Source organism: Emydura macquarii, unplaced genomic scaffold, assembly GCF_026122565.2.
Source record: "Emydura macquarii macquarii isolate MOO-44397 ecotype Brisbane River unplaced genomic scaffold, CSIRO-AGI_Emac_v2 contig_2768, whole genome shotgun sequence".
Classification (NCBI taxonomy): domain Eukaryota; kingdom Metazoa; phylum Chordata; order Testudines; family Chelidae; genus Emydura; species Emydura macquarii.
In genome coordinates this window covers 11678329-11700320 of record NW_027132905.1, presented here as the reverse complement: position 1 = coordinate 11700320, position 21992 = coordinate 11678329, and the positions used below count along the sequence as shown (strand labels likewise).

The 21992-nt window shown below is 39.1% G+C and overlaps 1 protein-coding gene across 4 annotated transcripts in view; it reads left to right on the top strand.

Moving 5' to 3' along the window:
* Positions 1–17862, top strand: part of KIF3A (kinesin family member 3A) — a 35881-nt gene extending 18019 nt beyond the window's left edge. For all 4 annotated transcript variants that reach the window (XM_067566462.1, XM_067566458.1, XM_067566459.1 and 1 more), the window contains 9 exons: positions 12–113; positions 6021–6177; positions 7200–7380; positions 7743–7853; positions 8893–9018; positions 10923–10976; positions 12374–12442; positions 12654–12778; positions 14167–17862. In XM_067566462.1, coding sequence (XP_067422563.1) covers positions 12–113; positions 6021–6177; positions 7200–7380; positions 7743–7853; positions 8893–9018; positions 10923–10976; positions 12374–12442; positions 12654–12778; positions 14167–14215 — 974 coding nt within the window. In that variant the 3' untranslated portion in view covers positions 14216–17862. The remainder of the gene's footprint in view (positions 1–11; positions 114–6020; positions 6178–7199; positions 7381–7742; positions 7854–8892; positions 9019–10922; positions 10977–12373; positions 12443–12653; positions 12779–14166) is intronic.
* Positions 17863–21992: the final 4130 nt, after the last annotated feature.

Below are 21992 nucleotides of genomic sequence, written 5' to 3'. Positions count from 1 at the left end.
TTGTATTTTAGGGGAAGAGATATCTGGCTCTGATATCAGTGGTTCTGAAGATGAGGATGAAGAAGAAGATGGGGAGGTTGGAGAGGATGGGGAAAAGCGTAAAAAACGAAGGGGTAAGGTGTCAGCATGCTCCAATACTCTTTTTTTCTTAGTCATTGAGAAGTCGGCTCCAGAAATTCCTTCACATAAAGAATCCATATGCAACTTTGCATAAGTATGAACATAACTGAGACTGTAGTAAAGTTCTAGTGCCCGCTGCAATTATCATGCCTCTTGTAGAAACTAAGCCAGTCAATCTAGCTGGACTGCTATACCTTTATATAGCATCTGCTTCCACTTGGGTAGTTTTGCTTGTGGTAACATTCTCTTACATGGTGGTTCCCTGATTACAGCAGGGTGGCTCTGTATGGCTTGTTACTGTGCGCATGTCTATGAGATCCATAGCAAACACACACAACAGAACAGCTTCTGGGGTATGGAGTTATGGGGAGGGAGAGTCCAACAGTCTGACATGGGGAGAGATCAGTTTCTAAAATAACAATAGGAAACTTAGTAGCCTTGTCTAATAAGACAAGGGTATGGAAGAGATGCAGGAACTTCCATTGACTTCTATTTGCTGGAAGTAGAGACTTTAGGATTGGGCTAACTTCTTATTGTTTGTTAAAAATAGTTTAACACTCAGACTTCTTTCTTGTCTGAAGGATAGAATCTAATTTAAACAGAATTCCAGACTTAAAGCTGGAAGGAATCAGTTACATTTGGCTTGTATCTCATTGGTGTCATAAATTGTTTTCTTCAGGGGGGCTCTGCTAGCCACAAGCTCAAATACCAGTTGTGACTGACCTTTTTATGTTAAAGGTTTACACATGGTAAAAATGCCTCTTGCTATGGTGAACTCCCAGAACTCTGTCCTGAGCCTAAATTCTGCAGCTTTCTCTGTAGTCTGTTTCATTGTTAATGTTCAGTGAGACCTGAATCACATTATTGGTTATCAATATTGCAGCATAATTGTACTAAATCTATAAAATGGTGTATCGTTTAAACAAGTCTTTTCGAGCTTATGTGGAATCTTTTTTGATGGGTAAATGTTCATGTTACAGCTGTTTGTCGTGTTTAATCAAATTGCTGCTAGTGCTGTGGGCATGGTTACTTGGTGTGTTTTTAAAAATCTGCAAATGGCCTTTCTGTTTTGTTCATGTGTTTTCAATTGGTTAGATATTACATTTCCATGTACTCTACTTGATTTTCATAGTAGGTTGTTAGCCCAAAATGGTGAAAAGTAGAATTGTTGTAATTTGTCTTCATTACAATTACAGAAGTATCTTTGAGCATGAAGTTCTGCTCTCAAGTAACTGGTGCAAATCCAGAAAGTTAGCTGAGAGCAGAATTTAGCTCAAAATACTTAGCAATAAGGACATATCTTCAGCATATGCCAGTGCAGAGGATTGTACAGTGCTTAGACTCTCCTGTCAATTAAGATTAATTGATTCTAGAAATTCATTGCAGATACCATAGTTTAATAGATCTGTAGCTTTTCTCTTAGGGTAATTTCTCATGGCAAAAAAGCTGACCATCAATATTTATGCTGCTACTTTAAACTAGTAGATTATAAATAGTACAGTGGGTCATGTGTACTCTTGTGATATAATTACTTTAGCAAACTGATCAGCAGGCCTCTTTTTAGTAACTGCGCTTTTGCAGGCAGGTATTATGACCTTTTATAGGACAAATCCTGCTTGGATTCACATGCCTGATAACATAATGGTGCATAGTATTCTTCATAATCTGTAGACTTCAAGCGAAAATAAACAGGTGGATCACTTTCTATTTTGAGCAATTGCAACAAATAAAATAATTTTGGCATATTGGGTTTCGTACTAGACAAGGTCAGGATGGATTTTTGCTGAAATACAGTTTTTCTAAAGCATACATTTTAGACTGTGAAACAGATTCAGTCCTGTAGAGCAACCAAGAGGGATCCAAGCAAATGCTTCCAAACATAAGCATTACTTTGTCTTTTCAAACCAGTTTGCTGGTTCTTCTTGGTTTCTTTGGATTTCTTTCCTTTGGAACTAATTTTCAGCTGTGTGTTTTTTCATATCCTTGTTTCTTCCTTCCTGGGTTTTCCGTGGGTCTTACTTCTTTGTTTTCCAGGCAGTAGCAGCAGCAGTAGTTCAGACTCCACATGCTCTGTCATAGAGAAACCTCTGGATAAGTCCTTCACTAGTGAGTGGGAGCTCTTAAGTCATTTAACAAAGCTTTGGCCTTTCCATAACCTGTGCACTCCATTTTGTAAATGCCACACTGCTCCCTGCCACTTTTTATTTAACAGAAAAATGTGGGTTTATAAACTGTGGCTAAAGCATGCTTTTCTTTTGCTGTGTCCCACGCTTTAAATAATTGTTCAACATGTGCAACTTTAGCTTAATGTTTGAGAAGATGTAAGGCAAGTTAGTGTTTTGTTCGAGCTAACTGTAATGAGGGGGAAACTGGATGGAAAATCCAATTCCTGTTTTTGTTTCACTGGTGTCCTCCTTTATTAAGACATTAGAGAAGAACAAATCAGTGGGACAATCAAAATCCTACTTTCAATTTATAATCTAGAAAGGGGGCTAGATAGCATTTGGTTAATTCACAATCCTTTGATCTGAAGAGACCTGGATTCAAATCCTTAAGGGTGGCAAGTAAGTGACTTGTCTGTTGTGGAAAGGTATCCATGTCACTATAAATCATTATGTGCTTGGCCATCATTGTCATTCTTTGTTCAGAGAAGACCCAGTAATCTGGATGAAGAAACTATTGGCCTTGGCTCCAAGCAGGGCTTTTGGTCCCCTTCTAAGTACTAGAATTAATCGATTAGCGATGGCCATTTTACTCAAAATACTCTTTACAAACTTTAATTCCAGGGTGGTGGAAATTTTCTGACTCTAATTTGTAGCTTAATTCTTCAAGCCCGAGTCACACTTCTCCCCTTCCTTAGGCAGAGAGAGGCCGATAGTTCAAGATGCATATATCTAGTTATATCTAAAGGGAGAGCTCCTTGGTTTCTAAATTGTTCATTTATTAGTGATATTAACATTTTTCCACCAATAGTAAAATACAAAATCCCATTTACTTATCACAATTCAAGAAGGCTTAAAATGTAAAAGTTTTTCAAACTTGTTGAGCTGAACCCCCTCCCCCCACCTTTTGAGTTATAACTGTAGGTTCCGCTCCACCTCCTCCCCCTCCCCCCCCCCAACCCAGACAGAAAGAGATGAATCGGGATGGAGGTGGTGATCCCTCCCCAAACCCTGCTATGTGGGGCTGAAGCCCGAGCCACATGGTGTCATTGCTCGTCCCCCCCAAATGTTCTTCTGCGCCCCCCTACCCTTCCCAGGGGGACTTGCCCCGCTGTTTGAAAACCTCTGCTCTAGTTATTTACATTATTATAGGCATTGAAATGCATTTGGTTTTTTCAAACTTGCTTTTAACCAGACTCTTTGGATGTGGGTAATTAACTCAATGGCAAATTGTCCACTGAAGTTCATCCCTGTGGATCAATCCACCTGCCATCAGTTAAGAGACTCCCATTTACTATGGTGGGAGTTGGCTCAGGCCATCAATGGTAGAATGAACACTACTTGTTCTACAGTCAGAAAAGTAATTGTCCTCATATGCTGTGTGGGTCTTTTGCACGTTGTCTTCCTTTTGCATTATTCTTTTTTTTTTCTGTTTCATTCTGATCACACCTGCTTGAATAACTAAAATTAGCCATATACCTCTATGGAAGCATCAGATACTGCAAATTAACCTACTAATATCCTGTTTAATTGAACATAGAAATCGTGTGCTGAGATCCTGTATGTGCAGTTGGTCATATAACACAAAGAATTGACTTGAAAATCTCACTAAAATGCAAAGCAAGCTTTCTTTTTGTGTGCTAAGGTTTTACAGGTAATGTAAAAAAATTGGCTACCTTGAAGACATAAGTCTGTCTTCTGGGGTGGTAGATGCCCTATTGGATGTTTCTTTGAGCATGATCTTTGCGGCAGGCTAGTAGTGTCATATATAGAATCCTCATTATATTGAACTGAATAGGAGAATTCAAGAATGGATTGAAGATTATTCTGAATAGGCAAAAAAAGTATCCTTTGGTACAGAACACTTATTCTGGCCAAGCATAAAATCATAACACAAATATTTGCTTTAATGCCATCTTATTTCTCAATGATTATTCTGCTGACTTTTTTCTGTCTGTGGATGCAGATTTAGATTAATGCTTTTACTGATACTGATCATCTTTGTCACAAAACAATCAATCAGTAATGTGTTTTCTTTTTCCTCCTCTTTTTTATGCACATGCTGGCTATCTGCGATTTGCTTACTACTTCCTCTTAATGCAAGATCAAGCAGGTTGGTGTGATTGATTTGCATTCCATATAGTACAGATACAGAGCTTGTAAAGGGTCTTGTTGCTCAATCTAACTTCCTCTCTTTAAAATTGAGAAGACCTAAGAACGTGTTTTGTCAGGTAAGGATCCTTCATTCACCTGTCCCTGGCCATGCTAACTCTTTGCTTACGGATTTCTCTATATAGAATTTCACAGAAAGCTCAAAATTCTAGAGCATATTGCCCAGAGGTTAGTCAACCAAAATACTAGGGCTGTGAACCTTAGATGTTGCTTCTTACTATCTGGCCAACAAGAGAAGCAAATGGAATCTAAATCGAATTTTGGAATTTTTGAATATTGGAATTAAGATCTTCCAATCCAATGTTATTTTTTAATAAATGTTGATTTTTGAGACTTGGAGTATGATTTATAGCCACCATTCTTCTTGTTCTAGAATTCTGAATTATTTGGAAATGAACCTTTAGGGATAGTGAACTCAGTCTGAATACCAGCTAGCTGTTCAAGTTCCTCCATTGTAATCACAGAGATGTAGGTGTAAAAATTGGTTTGGCTTTTACTTTTTACCAGAGGTCAAATCTTGAAAATGCTACTTTATAGACCATCACAAATCCCATCACCTCAGAATCTCTGAATAGCCACTGCTACAAAGGCTATCCAGAAGAGTCAATAACTTATCCATCCTTATTTGCTGTTATCTAATAGGACTTTCTGTGTTTCTCTGCACGTTGTAGTTCTTCATTGTGGACAATAACAACATCTTACTGCTAACTTTTGCAGTGACACTCCATAGGGAATGGATACCGTGGAGAGAATTTCTTCCAGTGTGAATTTTTGGCAAGTGGAATTCTGTACTTAGCTTTAGAACTCAACTTTTCTGACACGTTACCAAAACAAAAAACAAACCCCCATTAAAGTGTAATCACTTCTCTCTATAATTAGAAGCTAAAATTTGCTTAAAAATAAACCCTGGATTCAACTGTGCAGACTAACTTTTCATTATCATTTTAAAGAAATTTAGGTCTCAAACGTCTCGCTTTTTTTAGAGGCAGTCTTTCATAAAGATTTTGTTCTTTTTTTAAATTTGATTTTAGTACAGTACACTAGTATTAGCATAGTATTTCCGTTGTGTGTCCAGAGGCAGTAAATAGCAAGAGCGGAGCTTGTGTCTCTTGTAAATGTCATTAGACCTCCAAGATGGAACTAGACTAATGTGCATATAACTCTTGTTATAAGTCAATTACTGTTTTTCTTCTCGTACAATTTCCAGAGTGCCACTGGATATCTTTGTTGAAGTCATAGTCCTAATAACAAAGCTGCACTAAAACCTTTGGTATAAAAGTTGCCTGTGTTGGACAGTGATGTGATAGTAGCTGGTTTGCTGACCAAATTGGGAAGCGTCACCAGCATTTGTAAATATCCATTAGCACTGAATAGTACTATTATAAACTCCAGTAGCCGTAGAGATACAGTATAACTATATATTGGCATTGAAATATTTTTATGTAACTTTTGTTGAAAATCATTTAATTTTGAAATTGGATATGTTAGAAATCTTCACTATAATAAAATACCATGTCTTATTTTTACCATCAAATAATTTCATACTTGACCTGACTCTTTCGTAAGGCAAGAAGAAAGTTTCCCCAGATAAAATGGTAGAGATGCAAGCCAAGATTGAGGAAGAGAGAAAAGTACTTGAAACCAAGCTTGACATGGAAGAGGAAGAGAGAAACAAAGCCAGGGCTGAACTGGAGAAGAGAGAGAAAGATCTGCTGAAAGCCCAGTTAGTATTGCATCATAAGAAGAATTTATTTATTTATTTTTACAGTTCATTAGTTCTAATTAGGGATATGTTACTGGTGGAAATTGAAATGAATTGGTTGATTAAAGCAGTGATTCACAAAATGAATGCGCTCATGTCCTGCTATTAAAGCAAACGAGCTTCCTGTATAGATCAGAGTGGACAGAAAATCCAATAAAATGTTTTTAAATGCATTTTTTTCTGTTTTTGCAAAATTTCAGCTAGCCATAGAGCTCAAAAAAAAAAAAATCAAAATTTGAGAAAGTTGGACAAGCTCCTATGTATATCGACTGCTAATGAAGCAGTCAAATACTAAGTACCATTGTAGCAGCCTTTGCTGCCATATATTTTAATGAGGGGAAGGTGCTTGATTCTGGGCACACAGCTTATTCTAATGTGGAAATATTGATATAGGCTGGAGCTGGAAAGTGACCTGTGAATTCTCACAGGGCCTCAGGGCAGAGCATAATGCAAGCAGGTGCACAAGGCACATGGCTGGTGGGACAAGGGCTTAAGAGGTCATAGACTCACGGGTGAAGCCTCCATGATCCCTGCTAGTCTCCCCCCATCTCCCATGTGTGATTATTTTATCCTCTCCCTGCCACCAAGGCCCAGAGGTAGCCAGATGCTGCTGCCACCTCTTACTCTCTCCTCCTGGTGTCTCCATGCTGCCTTGGCCCCAGCAGAGGGAGCATTGAAAGTGGAGGAGGAGGAGGAGGAAATGACAGTCTCCCTGATCTCTGTGCCCCAGCAGCCCCCAGTGGAAGGGATGATTTGCAGCAGGAGAGACTGTTCAGTGTCCGCTGCCCTGTTTGAGTGCATGAGAGAGACATTAGCTGCACCTCCCTCCCGTGACTGGTATTTTCTTACTCTTATTTACAGTCTTAAAAGTAAGATGAATGTTCCAGGCTCCCACGCCCCACAGTCCAAACCCATAATTCAGGCCACTAGAGAGAGCCTGGAATAAAAGGCATTCTATTCTCTGTGTGTGTCTCTCTCATCAGACAGGAACACCAGTCGCTGCTGGAGAAGTTATCAGCTCTGGAGAAGAAGGTGATTGTGGGAGGTGTGGACTTGCTGGCAAAAGCTGAGGAGCAGGAGAAACTTCTAGAGGAATCTAACATGGAGCTTGAAGAACGAAGGAAAAGAGCCGAGCAGCTTCGTAAAGAGCTTGAGGAAAAAGAGGTTTGATCAGCTTCCTTAATGTCGTGCTGATGTTCTTAACTGACAGGACTGATTGTGCTAACCTACAGTTGCCCCTCTCAGCCTTGTGCGTACACTTGATTTGGAAGCTATGGCGGGAGCTGGTGCCAACACTCCTAGAGACTGACACCTGAAATGGGTAGGCAATGCTCTGGTACATAAGTTTGTGCAAGGGCTAGCTTTATACCAACTAGTAAAAACTGTGGGACATGTTTGACACAAATTAGCCTAGGCAGAGCTGCAACTTCAGCTAGGTCAAGTAGTTTCTTCTCTGGTTATACCACAGCCAGATGCGTCTCTAACCATGATGTGTGTCATCTTTTGTTCTTAAATGTTGCAAACAGCAAGAGCGCCTGGATATTGAGGAGAAGTACACCAGCCTGCAGGAGGAGGCACAGGGCAAGACCAAGAAGCTGAAGAAAGTCTGGACGATGCTAATGGCTGCAAAATCAGAGGTCAGTGTCCAGAAGGGCTAGTTTATAAATATGATTGAATAAGACTGTTTTAGAAATACTGTGCCCTACAGTGTTTACCCTGGGAAAGTGCCCATGATTTTTACCGTCTCTTTATAAAACACCTTTTGGTTTGTATATTTTCAGAAAACTAATTGAACAGTGGTATTTAAGCCTCTGGGGGTTAAGTCTTCAAGCTTTTCTCTGAATCAATGAGGGTGAGAAATTTTTTTTCTTTGAAATGAAAATGGAGAATCTCATTCCTATGACTCTGGAAGCTAGAGCTTTAATAAAAACACCAATTATTACTAAAATCATGAGTTGCCAACACACTTGCTCTGCACAACCTCCAACTCTTACTTGGCTTAAATAGTCGTTATCTTTTCTGTCAGAGTTATGTAATAACTTTAGAGAATATGGGCTTAATAATATTTATCTTAGTTGTATCTCCTTGGAATTTCACTTTTGTTTGTTTTTCCTCTCTCTCTCTCTTCCTGTGCCCTTTCATCTCCATGCCATTTTCTTTCTCCTTACTGTAGCTTTCTTCCCCCCATCCTATCCCTCTGGCCGGGATCCCACCCTTAATCACTTGCCTCTTGGTTACTATATTCTTTGCTTTTCCTTCCAACCTGTGGGAGCTCAGAATATCTATCAGCTGGTGTCTGGAGCCCATGCTGCAGGAGGTCTTCAGGCTGAGTATTGCTGCCTGTGCTGCATAGTAGTCTGTTGGAGAATTGGATTTTCTTTAGAGTGTGCAGGCCCCTTCCTTGAACAGGATGTACCTAGACTGCCCTGCTCCTGGTTTGCTTCCAACAAGTGCAGAGCAGGGATTTGCTGATGTCTTGTAGCCAAAAAGTGCCAGTCTGAGCTGGTATGTTTATTTTACCAATTTTCAGGAATAGTTTATGATAAAAGAATTCATTTTGCCTGTGAATTTAAATGGAGATGGCCTTTATCATTCCCTAAAGAGCGACAACTTTTAAAAAGGCTTTCATGTTTGAACTAATTCTAGCTTCCCAGTGACTTGCATTATTGTTCCTAGATGGCAGATCTACAACAGGAACATCAGAGAGAGATTGAAGGATTGCTGGAGAATATTCGGCAGCTCAGCAGGGAGCTTCGTCTTCAGATGCTCATCATAGATAACTTCATTCCTCAGGACTACCAGGTAAAGGAAAGAAAGCCTAGTCTTGGTTTTGGGGTTTTTAGTAATGTGAGACATCCGTTGATTCCTTCAGCATTTCTTCTGTCCTCATCAGTAGTGGGAGTGAGTCAGCACATCTCTTCTCTGTATCCGGTTTGTTAGAGCAAGTAGGTGTTAAATAGCACCATACGAAAAACAATGAGCCACATGGGATTGTAACTTATGTATATATTTGTAAAGGAATGTTTATAAAACACAGCAAACCTCTAATTGCATTTAATTAGAAGGAAGGTCAAATTTATTAGGTTTGTTTCAGATGAACAGTTATATGAGCGTGTAGATGCTACAGGTGCAGCTTTGTCACATTTCTATTAGTTGTAAATCACTGTAAAAAACATGAGAATCAGAGACCTCAGATGTGACTGACTTTGTCTTTTGAAAATTCCAACAGGGAGGTCTCTGGTGAGTGTTGCAATTATTCACTAAGCAGACTGACTTCACCAATCACCCCTCTCTCTGTATAGTCTGTGTATAATGCTTTGAAAAGCCTGGCTGAGTATTTTGATAAAGTGAAGCAATCATTTGATTATCTGAGGAGGATCCACTTTCTACCCACCCTCTATCTAAAAGATCTAAAGAATTTTCTAAAATTGAAGAACTGTGCTACTGAAACTCTTGACGTGTACTCCAAGGCCTTGTCAACAACAGGAAAATTTAGACCTTTTAATTGTCCACTATGGCAGCTTCACCCCGGGGCTGAGCAGATTTTGGACAACCATGGTTAAAAATGTCTGATGGGTTGCACCAACAATCTTAAATATTAATCTTTTCACTCTGTTCTTCACAGAAATGAGACTGTTGGACTTCCTACCATAAAGAGCATTGTTGATTCAGGATGAGCAATTCCCATCAGAAGGGAGTAGGAATTACAAGGCACATAGCATAATATGTAGCCTATCTAAAGGCAAAGTGTTAAAATAGATGTATATACCCCCAAAACAGGCCTATAATGTCAATACAAGAATATTAATGAAAAATGATCCGTTTGCCAGAATAACTAATGGAATGTCTTAGGATCCTTTTTGATCTAGAGACAGTAGGATGGAAAATGCAGTTAGCAGTATTCGATGTTAGAAGATGCACAAAATGACTGTACCTAGAACTTTCACCTTTCACTTTCTTTGTGATGCTCTCTTGGCTCCCCAGTATATGGTATACCTGAGATCCAACGTATCTGACATTTTAAATATCCCATACACCACCCAGCACAAAACGCACTAAGCATTTCTCCTTTGTTTGTATGCATATCACACTTGGACAACTATCCTAATGATATCACCATAACTGGAGACCTGTACATGTGCAGAGTACTCCAGCAGGCACAGGAAAATGTTGTTCAGACTAAGGATATGTCTATGCTGCAATAAAAGACCCACAGCATGGCCATGGCTGGCCCAGTTCAGCTATAACTCAGGCTTGGGCTGGCTGTGAGGCTAAAAATTGCAGTATAGATATTCAGGCTTGAGCTGGAGCCTGGGGCTCTGAAACCCAACGAGTGGGATGGAACTCAAAGCCTGAGCCCAAACATCTACATAGCAATTTTTAGCTCCACAGTCCGTCAGTTGAGCTAGGCTCTGAGACTTGCTGCTACAGATTTTTTTAAATTTTTTATTGCAAGGTAGGCGTATCCTCATTGGCCATGGCTTTCAGTGTGGATGGGTGTTTTTTTAACATATGGCCATTCACATCAGTGAACCAGCTTTGATTAAACTGACTTGGGGAAGAGCCACGTTTAACAGGTTCTGATGCTGTTTTTAAATTCACTTTCCCCAGGATCTCTAGACATATTTTTCCATAAACCACACCCTAGAGTGTATGAAAAATTAAAGTTCACAAACCTAGAACAATTTTTTTTTCTTTCTTCTAAGGAAATGATTGAAAACTATGTTCACTGGAATGAAGACATTGGAGAATGGCAGCTGGTAAGCTTAGTTAACAGAAAATGCAGGTAGCTACATTAGTGAAGTGCAAAGGTTCTCAAAGGTTTTAAATGAAAGTCAAGGTTCTCATGCTAACTCGCCAACTGCAGCTATACAGTTTTGATCGATAGTTAGATTGTGCTATAAGGGAGAGTCAGGCTTGGTCTACACTTACCTCAGCGATTCAGCAAAGGTTATGCAAAGGTTATGGAAAGGTTCTTTTTGAGGATTTTGGTATTTCATTGATATAAGAGCTAATCAAAGCCATTGCAGCTATTACTAAAATAATGACCAGGATTGCCACCTTTCTAAGTGCTGGTAACTGGACCTCTGAGGCCCCGCTCCCTGCTCCACCTCTTTCCCCATTGCTTGCTCCTCTCCTCCCCCCATGGCTCACTGGGCTGTCTCCACTTCCCTCACCCCCTCAGCTGGACTGCTTCTGCTCTAGGGCTGGGAAGGGAGCTGTTGCAGCCTGATTAGCCTGTCTGCAGATAAGAGGTGGGCCTGGTTGAGCAGGGGCTGGCACAGTTAATGACTTGGCACCTCCCCCCACCTTGTGGTACCTGGGCTTTTGGTGTCCGGTCAGTATATCTGACCAGACATTGCCAGGTCTCCTTTTTGACCAGACTTTCTGGTCGAAAACCAGGCCTCTGTCAATTCTAAATGGCACCTGGACACAGAAGCCAAAACCAGACCGTCTGGGTAAAACCTGGACGGGTGGCAACCTTATACCAGTCATGTTGTTGGAACAAAACGGTTTGTCTGGAAGCTTATAGAAATATATATATTTTTGTGGGTGGGGGAGGGGAAGCATCATGCCCTGAAGCTTATTAGACTGGCAACCTGTCAAAACTAGGAAGTAAAAGTTCCAGAGGCATAGATGCTCAAACTTGCTCCTAGTCCTAGGAAGTTCTGCTTCAGGCACTTCTATAAAAAGCATCCCAGCTGCAGCTGGGCAGGAAAAAAAAGTAAAGATAGAAAAATGCATTTTTTATGTCACTAAAATTATTCATAGATATGAGACTGAATTTGGCAAAAAAAACTGGAAAGCAAAAATTATGGAAATGTCAGATGGACTGTTTTCCGACAGTGTTTTGAATTGACATTTCAAAATGAAAAATAGCAAATGTTTTGATTTGGCCCAAAATAATTTTTTTTGATTTTTGATTTTGATGAGAAAACAAAAAAGAAGTTGTTTGAAATGAACTGATTTTTTTACGTGATTCACTCATCACTAATCTTAACTGTCATGATGGGAAGAAGGTGCATGGTGGATCTTTCATCTAGCAAACTCCCAAACTAATTGAATTGAGGCTGGAAGCTAATATAAACCTACCTAATTGTGCAATCAGTTTTATAATAGAGTTGACTTTGCTAACAGATCTTTCTCTTTTTCTAAGAAATGTGTTGCATATACAGGGAACAACATGAGAAAACAGACCCCAGTACCAGATAAAAAGGAAAAAGATGTAAGTGTCTTTTCTTCAATGTGGATCAAACTATATAGATCTAGAGCGTACAGTCTAATGATTGCCCATATGTGCTGCATTTCCTGCTGTAAAACTTTCTAACTGACTTTTATAGTCTTTGGTGTTTTGATAAAGCACACTTCTTGCTAAGTGTTATAGAAAAACATATACTCTCAGTACGTAAAATGGATTCTATATATTCTTTCCTTAGCCCTTTGAGGTGGACCTTTCCCATGTTTATCTAGCTTACACTGAAGAAAGTCTGAGGCAGTCTTTGATGAAGTTAGAGAGGCCGAGAACTTCAAAAGGAAGATCCAGGCCTAAAACTGGTAGAAGGTGAGAGATCTTGTGAAGTGGTTTTGTGTGTGATTGAGAACTTCCATGGGAAGTATTTTAAATCCTAAGTAAAGGTTTATTTTTGGGTCATTCCTGCAGTCTGCATTTGGGAATCCCTTTATTTTGAATGGGAGTTCTGGAATGAACTTCAGGACCCAGGCCCTTTGAGCAATGCTGTAATGCTTTCAACACAGAAAGTCATTGAATTATAGTGAATGCTGATCAAAAGCCATAATACTTGGAAAGCATGCTCTATTGATTTAATGACAACTTTCTGTTCCCAAGGCATCAGATTATTAGAGCTGGTTGTGATTTCCTCTCCGTTTTTCAAAAATTGTCAGTTTTTTTTTTTTTTTTTTTTTTTTTTTTTTCAATTATTTTGAAATTTAAAAAACTAATTTTTCAAACTGTACAGTCCTAGATCTGTAGATAACTATAAAAATGGGTACAAGATTTGTCATGGTATAAATATGATGGTCCTGAGGTGGCATTTAAATAAAGAAAATGGAGAATGAAATTTTAAATGGAAGATAGATAGATAAATATATACACGTGCCTCAGCAATGTTGAAATCGCTGAAGCCTGCATAGAGGAATATAACATTCCTTAGATGATGATGAGGTAGAGTCTCAGTCTGAATCAAGGTTTGGGTGTTGCTAAATTTAGTTCTGGTTCCCATTTGGGTTCATTGTACAAAAAGCCCACCAACATTAAGAAAGTAACATCAAGTCAGCAAACTTAATATATTATGGTTACTTAGCCATGTTACACATGCTCCAGATTTTAAGGTATGCTTTTTAATAGATTGTATTGCATGAAGATTTATAGTCAACAAAGAAACCTATGCACACACTATGTAGTATGTTATCATGGGAGAGCTGGCCTTGGCTAGAAACATTAACTTTTAGGGCCAAATTAAGAGGTATAAAGCTGTGTGAATTTGATTCCCGTAATGACAGGTACTCAAGTCTAAATCACTTACTTTCTTAGGGAGTGGTCTACTTTGACACCTTCTTAAACACTTGTGTATGTTGCTTCTCTTGCTACATCAGTCTCCTCTGGCTATTTGATGTGTTTTATTCTAGCATAGACTCTGGGGGCCAAATTTACAAGTGACGTGACAATACACATAAATTACCTGTCCAATGACAGTGATGCTGATGGATGACCAAATGAAAACCTAGATAGATCGTACTTTGAGTTATCCTTCTCAAATATTAAATACACAGCTGTTGAGATTTTAGTATATTATTTTTAAAGGCTAAATGAACCAAACTTGTGTAAAAGTTAATACTACATACTTTATATTTGGAAAATGTCAGCCCTTCCTTTTCTTGGGTAGACTAGTAATGTGTGTGTGTCTTTTTCCATCCCTCCTCTCCAAACAGAAAACGTTCAGCAAAGCCAGGAGCCGTAATTGACTCTCTGCTTCAGTAGGTGTTATGCATTCAGCATCAGAGTAAAGATTAATGTGTGTTGTTATGCTTTGCTAAAATTCATAGTTCATCAGAAAATATTGAGGAACTGATGCAATTTGACCAGAAGGCACTACAAAACCATGCCTCGTCAGTATGGAATGCTGTTTAAAAAAAATGAACTTGTTTCCCTAATTACCTTTATACTGTATGTTATATTAACATATGTTTAACCAATATATGTGTTGCAAAATTGTCAATGTTTGTGTTGCGCAAGGAAACAAGTAACCCTTGCTAAAATGAAATGTATAGAAAGCAAGAACTTTAGGTGTGTTTAAATTTTAAACATGTTAGCCCAATGTGGTGAATAGATCCTTAACTTCAATTCCTGATAACTTTGTTTTATGTCCCGGTTTGTACATAAACTAGCAGCTTACACTGTTGTCCTATGTTGCACTGTTATATGTTTTAGGTGGTGGGTATAAATCCATGGTATAATTCAGTCTGAATACTGAGCCCTCTTCTTTGGCTATTTAAATACTCCCTGATTGTTGCTGTTACATGACTTTCCTACATGCAATGACCAGTAGTCTTTCTGTTCCTTTAGTAACTGACATATGTAGACTTACTGTATATGGTTGCATAAAGAGTGACTGTTTTGAAAACCTAAACTGTGCAAATCCAAGAACACTGGCAAGGGACAATGTTTTATTTTGTTTAATTTCAATGAAAATGAAAACAAAACTTAGTTTCATTTTATGTGAAGTGCTGTTGTCCTTTTATTTACTGTCTAAAAGCACACACAATCTCTAAGCAACAACTTTTTGACTACTTTTATGAGGGTGTCCGTCGCTGAAGAAAATGTAAGAGAATATATTTTACTTTTTAAAAGGCTGATTTGCACCGGTCTTGGCTGGGCTGGTACTGGGTGGAAGATGTGTAACTGATCCCTATGATTGTAACCGAATGTTGCTTTCTTTTTTTTTTTTTTTTTTTTGTATGGATTGCTCTGCTCTCAATCTGGATGGAGAAGGTAAAATCCTACTATGTTAAAGAGAATGCCACAAACCCATAATATAACTCAGGCTAGGCATTTTCAGAGCGTGTGGCTAGCTTTCTCACTTTTGGCCCTACATTTTTTGGGACGATGCTCTATTGACCAATGATGAATTTGAACCCTTTATATTTTAAAATAGAGAGCTGCTTCCTTTACTTCCTATCTCCAGGTAATAGTAACATAGTAGTAACACCCAAGTAGTCTTTTGTTTTCCGTTACACACAGACAGTATCTACAGTAGCTTAATTTCTTTTAAAATTATTCTCCTTTTGCAATGGGTGCTGCTGATTTACTAGTTCAGTTGATCCTGAAAACTGCTGCTATTAAACACTTAACATTTAATATATTGCTTTGTGATATAGGAGAAGTTATAATTCATTTGTCTTGTGTATATTATGTAACTAGTGCTGGAACACCACAGTTACAGATGTCTTAAATCTTCATAAATCAGTTTATTATTAATGTCTGTAACTTCAGCGTAACCTTACAATGTTGCATGGAGTGTAAAAAGCTGTGATGGCTGATGTGAAAAGGTGGAGTCCCTAAACAAAACAATGCATGGCACTGTTCCACTTCAGGTGTAATGCATTCTTTCTGGTCACAAAACTTAGTTAGTTGTTGAAATATTATTTCTGTAGTGTGCAAAATATTTAAAAATGCATCAAATTACCATGTGTTGTCCCCTTCTTAATACTGTGACCATTAGCTGGGTGTATCTTGTGGATCTATATGCAAGTGTAAAATATGCACAGTTTAGCAACTAAAATTTGGTCTCGCAAGGGCATATTTAACTCTTGGAATTTCAGTGGCATTCTGGCAAAGCTCTGTTCTTTCTTTGAAAGAAATGAATTTTTAAAAACGTGTATGTCTACACTGCAATTAAACATGCGTTACTGGCCTGTGTCAGCTAACTCAGGCTTGAGGGCTGTAAAATTGCAGTGTAGATGTTTGGGCTTGGATTGGAGCTGGGCTCCGGGGTCCCACAAGTGGGGAGGCTCCAGCTTTAGCCTGAACATCTGCATCACAGTTTTACGGCACCGCAGCCCAAGCCCTGCATGCTGAAGTCAGCAGACATGGACTAGCTGTGGGTGTTTCATTGCAGAGTAGACATACACAGTGTCTTCACCCAGGAGCAAAACTTACTGTGCTGTATGGGTTTTGTTTTGGTTTTTTTAAACAGTTGAAAGTATCATTTTTAAGTTTCTACAAGATTTAAGTTAACCTTCTAGCATATTTCTTTTTTATAGCACAGCATTTAAATAAGAGGGAATTCATCAAGCTCTTTCCCCATAGTGAGGTGCACTTGCTTCTCATCTTGAAGAAAAACTAAAGCATTGGAACTTAAACTGATCTTAGTGTGAACGTACAGTAAACTTGATTAACTTCTTAACTTACTTAACTTGTATACTTGTCAAAAAGACTGAAGACTTCCTTAGTTTTTATGATTAAAGTTAATACCATTATGACCTTGCTGTATTAAGATGCAGCAACTAAGGAGGAATTGTTTATTTGCCTAATCAGTGCTTTTTAAAAATGACCTTACCAGATTGTGTCTGTCTGTCTGACAGACCAGTAATGGCACCTTGAAGGTGCCATTGTGAGCCATACTATCCATACCAAAATGTTAATGATTTAACTCTAAAAGTGTATGTGCTACAGTGGAACAGATCTGTAAAATCCAGGTCCCTGATAAACAAACATTACTAGTGCAACTGTAATTACGAGGACAGCTTTTCTGTTTGTTTAAAAGAAAACAAAGAAATGACACAAGAAGCTTCCTCTTACTTTTTTATACCAATTTGCACATAAAACCAGCATGCTCTATGATAGGCTTGCTGGTTGAGATTTGCTGTCACACCTTTGGCCTTGGACAACAAAATCCCTGGCTATAAAAAAGGAGAAACTTGGAAATGAAATCTTTTAAGTAGGTTTAGTTTAGGACCTATCAAGCTTGACTGATCTTTGAAAGGTTTGACTGTTTTTGACTGAGTCGTGGGCATTGTTTTTAAAGTTGCTAAATATGCATCTGGGCTACAGATTTACCTTGCAGCTCTCATTGTCTGTAGGCTTACTCTGGCAATAACTCATTTTTAAATCCTTTTTTTTTTTTTTTTTTAATTTAATTCGTGTTTTAGCCAATTCAACTATTCTGGTCTCAGTTCAGTCTTTCCTTAGCGCGCGCGCGTGTGTGTGTGTGTGTGTGTGTGTGTGTGTGTGAGAGAGAGAGAGAGAGAGAGAGAGAGTGTTTTGCATTGTTAATACTACTTTAAATATAGCATGTTTTACATTTAATTTTTTCCTGGTTGTGAGATTTCTAGAAGAGGTTTGGGGGGAGTCTTCTTTAGTGCCTTTCACTAACTTACACTGTAGTCTGCACATTTTAAATTATAGCTCTCTCTTTAGCTCTGTTTCACCAATTTGTATATGGGCAAGAAATTCTAGTTGTACAATTACTCCCTATTTATTGTTTTGCTAACTTTGTTGGAAGTGATGTTTCTGAATATTCATTGTATTTTATGAATAAATTTTATTTGTTACATTGTACATACCAGTATTGTCTCTACATGGAGCATGTTCATGCCAAGGAATAAAAATCTGGACTCCTAATGTTTCATCTTTTTACCACAGTGTGGCTTTTTTCACATAACATAAGAACTAGCAATCACCTGATGAAATTACTAGGCATCAGGTTTAAAACAAACATAAAGAAGTACTGCTTCACACAACGCACAGTCAATCTGTGAAACTTGTTCTCATGGGATATTGTGAAGGCCAAAAGTATAACTGGGTTAAAAAGAGAATATGTTCATGGAGGATGGGTCCATCAATCAGTCAAGATAGTCAGGGATGCAACCCCATGCTCCAGCTGTCCCTAAACCTCCAACTGGTAGAAGCTGGAACTGGACGATAAGGGATGGATCTCTGGAAATTGCCCTGTTCTGTTCATTTCCTCTGAAGCATCTAATGCTGGCCACTGTCAGAAGACAAGATGCTGGGCTAGATGGACCATTGGTCTGACTCAGTGGTAGTAGATGATAGAACTAGGAGCAATGGTCTCAAGTTGTAGTGGGGGAGGTCTAGGTTGAATATTAGGAAAAACTTTTTAACTAGGAGGGTGGTGAAGCACTGGAATGGGTTACCTAGGGAGGTGGTGGAATCTCCATCCTTAGAGGTTTTTAAGGTACGGCTTGGCTAAACCCTGGCTGGGATGAGTTAGTTGGGGTTGGTCCTGCTTTGAGTCGGGGGTTGGACTAGATGACCTCCTGAGATCCCTTCCTACCCTATTCTATGATTCTGTGACTCAGTATGGCTGTTTTTCTGTGTGTACAACTTCTTACTACTGCATTGACTGATCCACCCAATGATCATTTAAAGGACAGTAGCTAATGTCACCAATAGCACTTTGAAATACGATAGCATTTAATTGCACTTCTATTTCATCCAAGGATCTCAATGTTTTACCAGTGTTAACTAAGTGAGCAGTAAGGATCATAGATTTTTAAGGTCAGAAGGGATCATCAAAAGCACTGGTCTGTTCTGCTGCATAGCACAACATAAAATTTCACCCAGTAATTCTTGCCTCAAGCCTAAAACTCCTGGTTGGGCTAGAGCATATATTTATATATACATTTTTAGATATCTCACCTATTACTGAAATGTTCACACTATGGAGTGGAACCTAGCTGCTCTTAAACTGTGTAATGTTGTGTGCAGTTGAGGAGCAGAAGCGAAGAATATGTCCAAGTCAAATTGCAGGGGAATTTTAACTAGGAAGAATGGAATTACCAGACCTAGAATTTGGCCAGAAATTAACATTGATCACATCTCCTTTTAGCAAAAGTGTCATGGAATCTTTAATAACAGCATGTGATCAGGCTGTCTAGGCTTTAGCCCAAAAGATGGCTCCTGCAACAGGCTAGGGCCCCTCCTTATACCCTGGGGTAAGAGAAGAGTGCCACTTACTGAATTCTCACCTCTACTTCATGCACTGTCTTGGTGTTCTTGGGAAATCTTCTATTCCACCACTAGGTTGCCTTGATGCTGCATTGCGTCTGAGAGCTGACCATACCACACATGCGGTACCTAATGTTTTCAGGTGAAATCTTCCACCAGTGTTGACTGCTGGAAAAGTTTGGGTAATTTGACCATTTAGAAATGTTAACTTATGCAGAATAGAGTGGCCCCACCTTTTAAGTGGTGGTTCTTGCGTGGAGCTCATTATCTCAGCTCTGTCATCTGCACTGGCTGCCCATTAATTTCTTGATTATAGACTAAAGGCAACACTTCCAGTATATGGGCCAGATTTTCAGAATTGAACCATACCCAGGTGTTCCTGTTGGGTAGGTCAAACAAGCCATTGGGGAGCTGCTGGGTGCTGAGCACTCCTGAAAACCTATTTCTAAAACTCTAAATGGATTGAGCTGTCTTCCTTGGAGACTCACTCTCATTGGTATGGTATGGTAATCCACCCTGCGGCCATACTCTGGAACAAAGTTTTCTCACCTCAGAAAATTATTCTTTTCTCCCTTTGTCCTATCCTGCTATCCCATGTACTTGCTCAACTCCTGTGCTGTAGTGCCTGTATGCTCGCCTGGGAATGAGAGTGGGGAGAGGTTAGAGTTGATGGTAGGGAGTGTTTGTAGTATTGATTTGTTTTGTGGTTGGATTAGAGGCCCATTGGCCTCTGCACTGTGTACACACATCAAAAAGATGTTCTCTGCCCCAAACAGCTTACAATGTATGTACAAGATGAGATGACGGATGGGGGAGCATTGTTTAAACTCTTCTTGATCTTTTTTTTTTTAAATGTGCTTTTAATAGCCATACTTAAATACTCTAAATAGTGTAGTGAGACTGCTGTAAAATTAGCTGAGGTGTTTAGATGTTAAGTTTCATTTCCTCTGCTATAAGGAATGACTTATTGACACACAATGCTATTTATTATAGTGCTTTCCTTTCACAGAAAAAAAATATTTCTTGGCCTATGTGCAGGCAATAGATAAAGGGTTTCGATAGATAACTGAGCTGTTCCATTGAAAATACTCTGACTCAGCTGATGTACCAGTTGAATACTACTGGAGTAAAGGGACTTTCCAAAGCTACAGCATGCTGTGTCATCAGAAATCTACCACACTTTTGCTGAGGTTAAATGCAACCTGCTACATTAGGCATTTTGTTGCTAGAAAGACACAAACTAAAACCCTGCTGTGAATGCCACTGGAGTCTCAGACCTTCTTGTGCTTTCTGGCTCTCTGTTCTTTCTCCTTTTTTGCCCTTTCTTGCTGACACAAACTCCTCTTTGAATTGGGGCCTAAATCATGGAACTAGTAAGTGATGTTGATAGTTGTAAAGTGGGGTGGTGATGGCACATGCTGCACTGGGCTGGGCACTCAAAAGAGGAAATGTGAACTCTGCTGTATGAAAGACCACAAAATCATCTGTGACCAGCTCATGGCATTAGAATTGATATTGCCCTTTGAAACGTGTAGATGACTTCACGTACTTCTGAGCCACGGGCTTGCTATTGCTGGCCTGAGACTTGTGTCAGCCTTGTAACTTCCTTGGATAAGATTACATTTCTGAACACTGGATTTGCAAAATGCTCTCTAAATATTCTATTTATGTCTTTAATGAGTGTTCCCACCCTGACACTTTGTGTTGGTCTCTGCCAGTGAAAATAACCGTGGCTCCTCACCTTTTCTCCCAGGATCAATTCCTCCATTCCAGTCACTAACACCACCCTCTCATCAATGAAGTTATAACTCCTTCCCACAGCTCTGGGCTAGTGCTAATTTTCACTGCTTGCACCACGCAATAGTCAAAATTGGATCCTCCTTTTCTGGTGAACAGTAAAGCTAGTGTCTGTGCCTTGGTCCCCTCCTTCCTTGATGAGTGAAACCACCATCTCTGTGGCACCCAGCACACCCTTACCATCCTAACAAAATGCAGCTGCTCAAGTATCTTCACTTATCTTCAAATCCTTCACAGACTCTCCCTTGTCTACCATATCCAAATTAAACATCTCATCCTCACTCCTTCCTCGTTTCTGTCTCCTTCGCTCAAGTGCATGTAACCTTCTCCCATTTCCAGTGTAAAAGACACACACACACTTTTCTGCTCCAATGTCATTATGTAGGTGGTTGGTGGGCAGAGAAGAGGCCAGAAAACAAGATTTAAAAGAAAAATAAACAATGCTTCATCATTCTCCCAGTGCATATTGGCTCTCATACATTCCTGCTGTATGTTATGAGGCAAAGACTATCTTTATATCTGTGTTTTCTGAATCACAAGTACACTGCTGACGCTCTCCAAATAGTTACCAACAAATGTCTCTTATAACAGAATTGATCCAAAATCACTTTATTTTAAAATTATAAATACTCTTTAATAATAATACAATGCCACTGTACATTTGTGAATGGGAAGTTTTATCCTCTTGCTCTACTGTAATTTTCTTTCATTATTCTTTTGGAGAAATCTTTCAGGTCCTCTAGAAAATGTTTCAACTTAATAGTGTTGTCTGCTTTCACTGGACAAGGTACCTATAAAGGAAATGTCATAGTAGGGACGTTAGTACAATTGCTGAGGTACTTAGTTTATGGTGGTGGTTTTGGCTGCTAACTGGTGGCAAGACAGAACACCCTTTCTTGTGGTTAGACCTGCTTTGAGAAGGCTTTTCTCACATATTTTATAGCCAAATGTGGCTTGAATGATGCAAAATTATGAAATGTATGTGAACGTA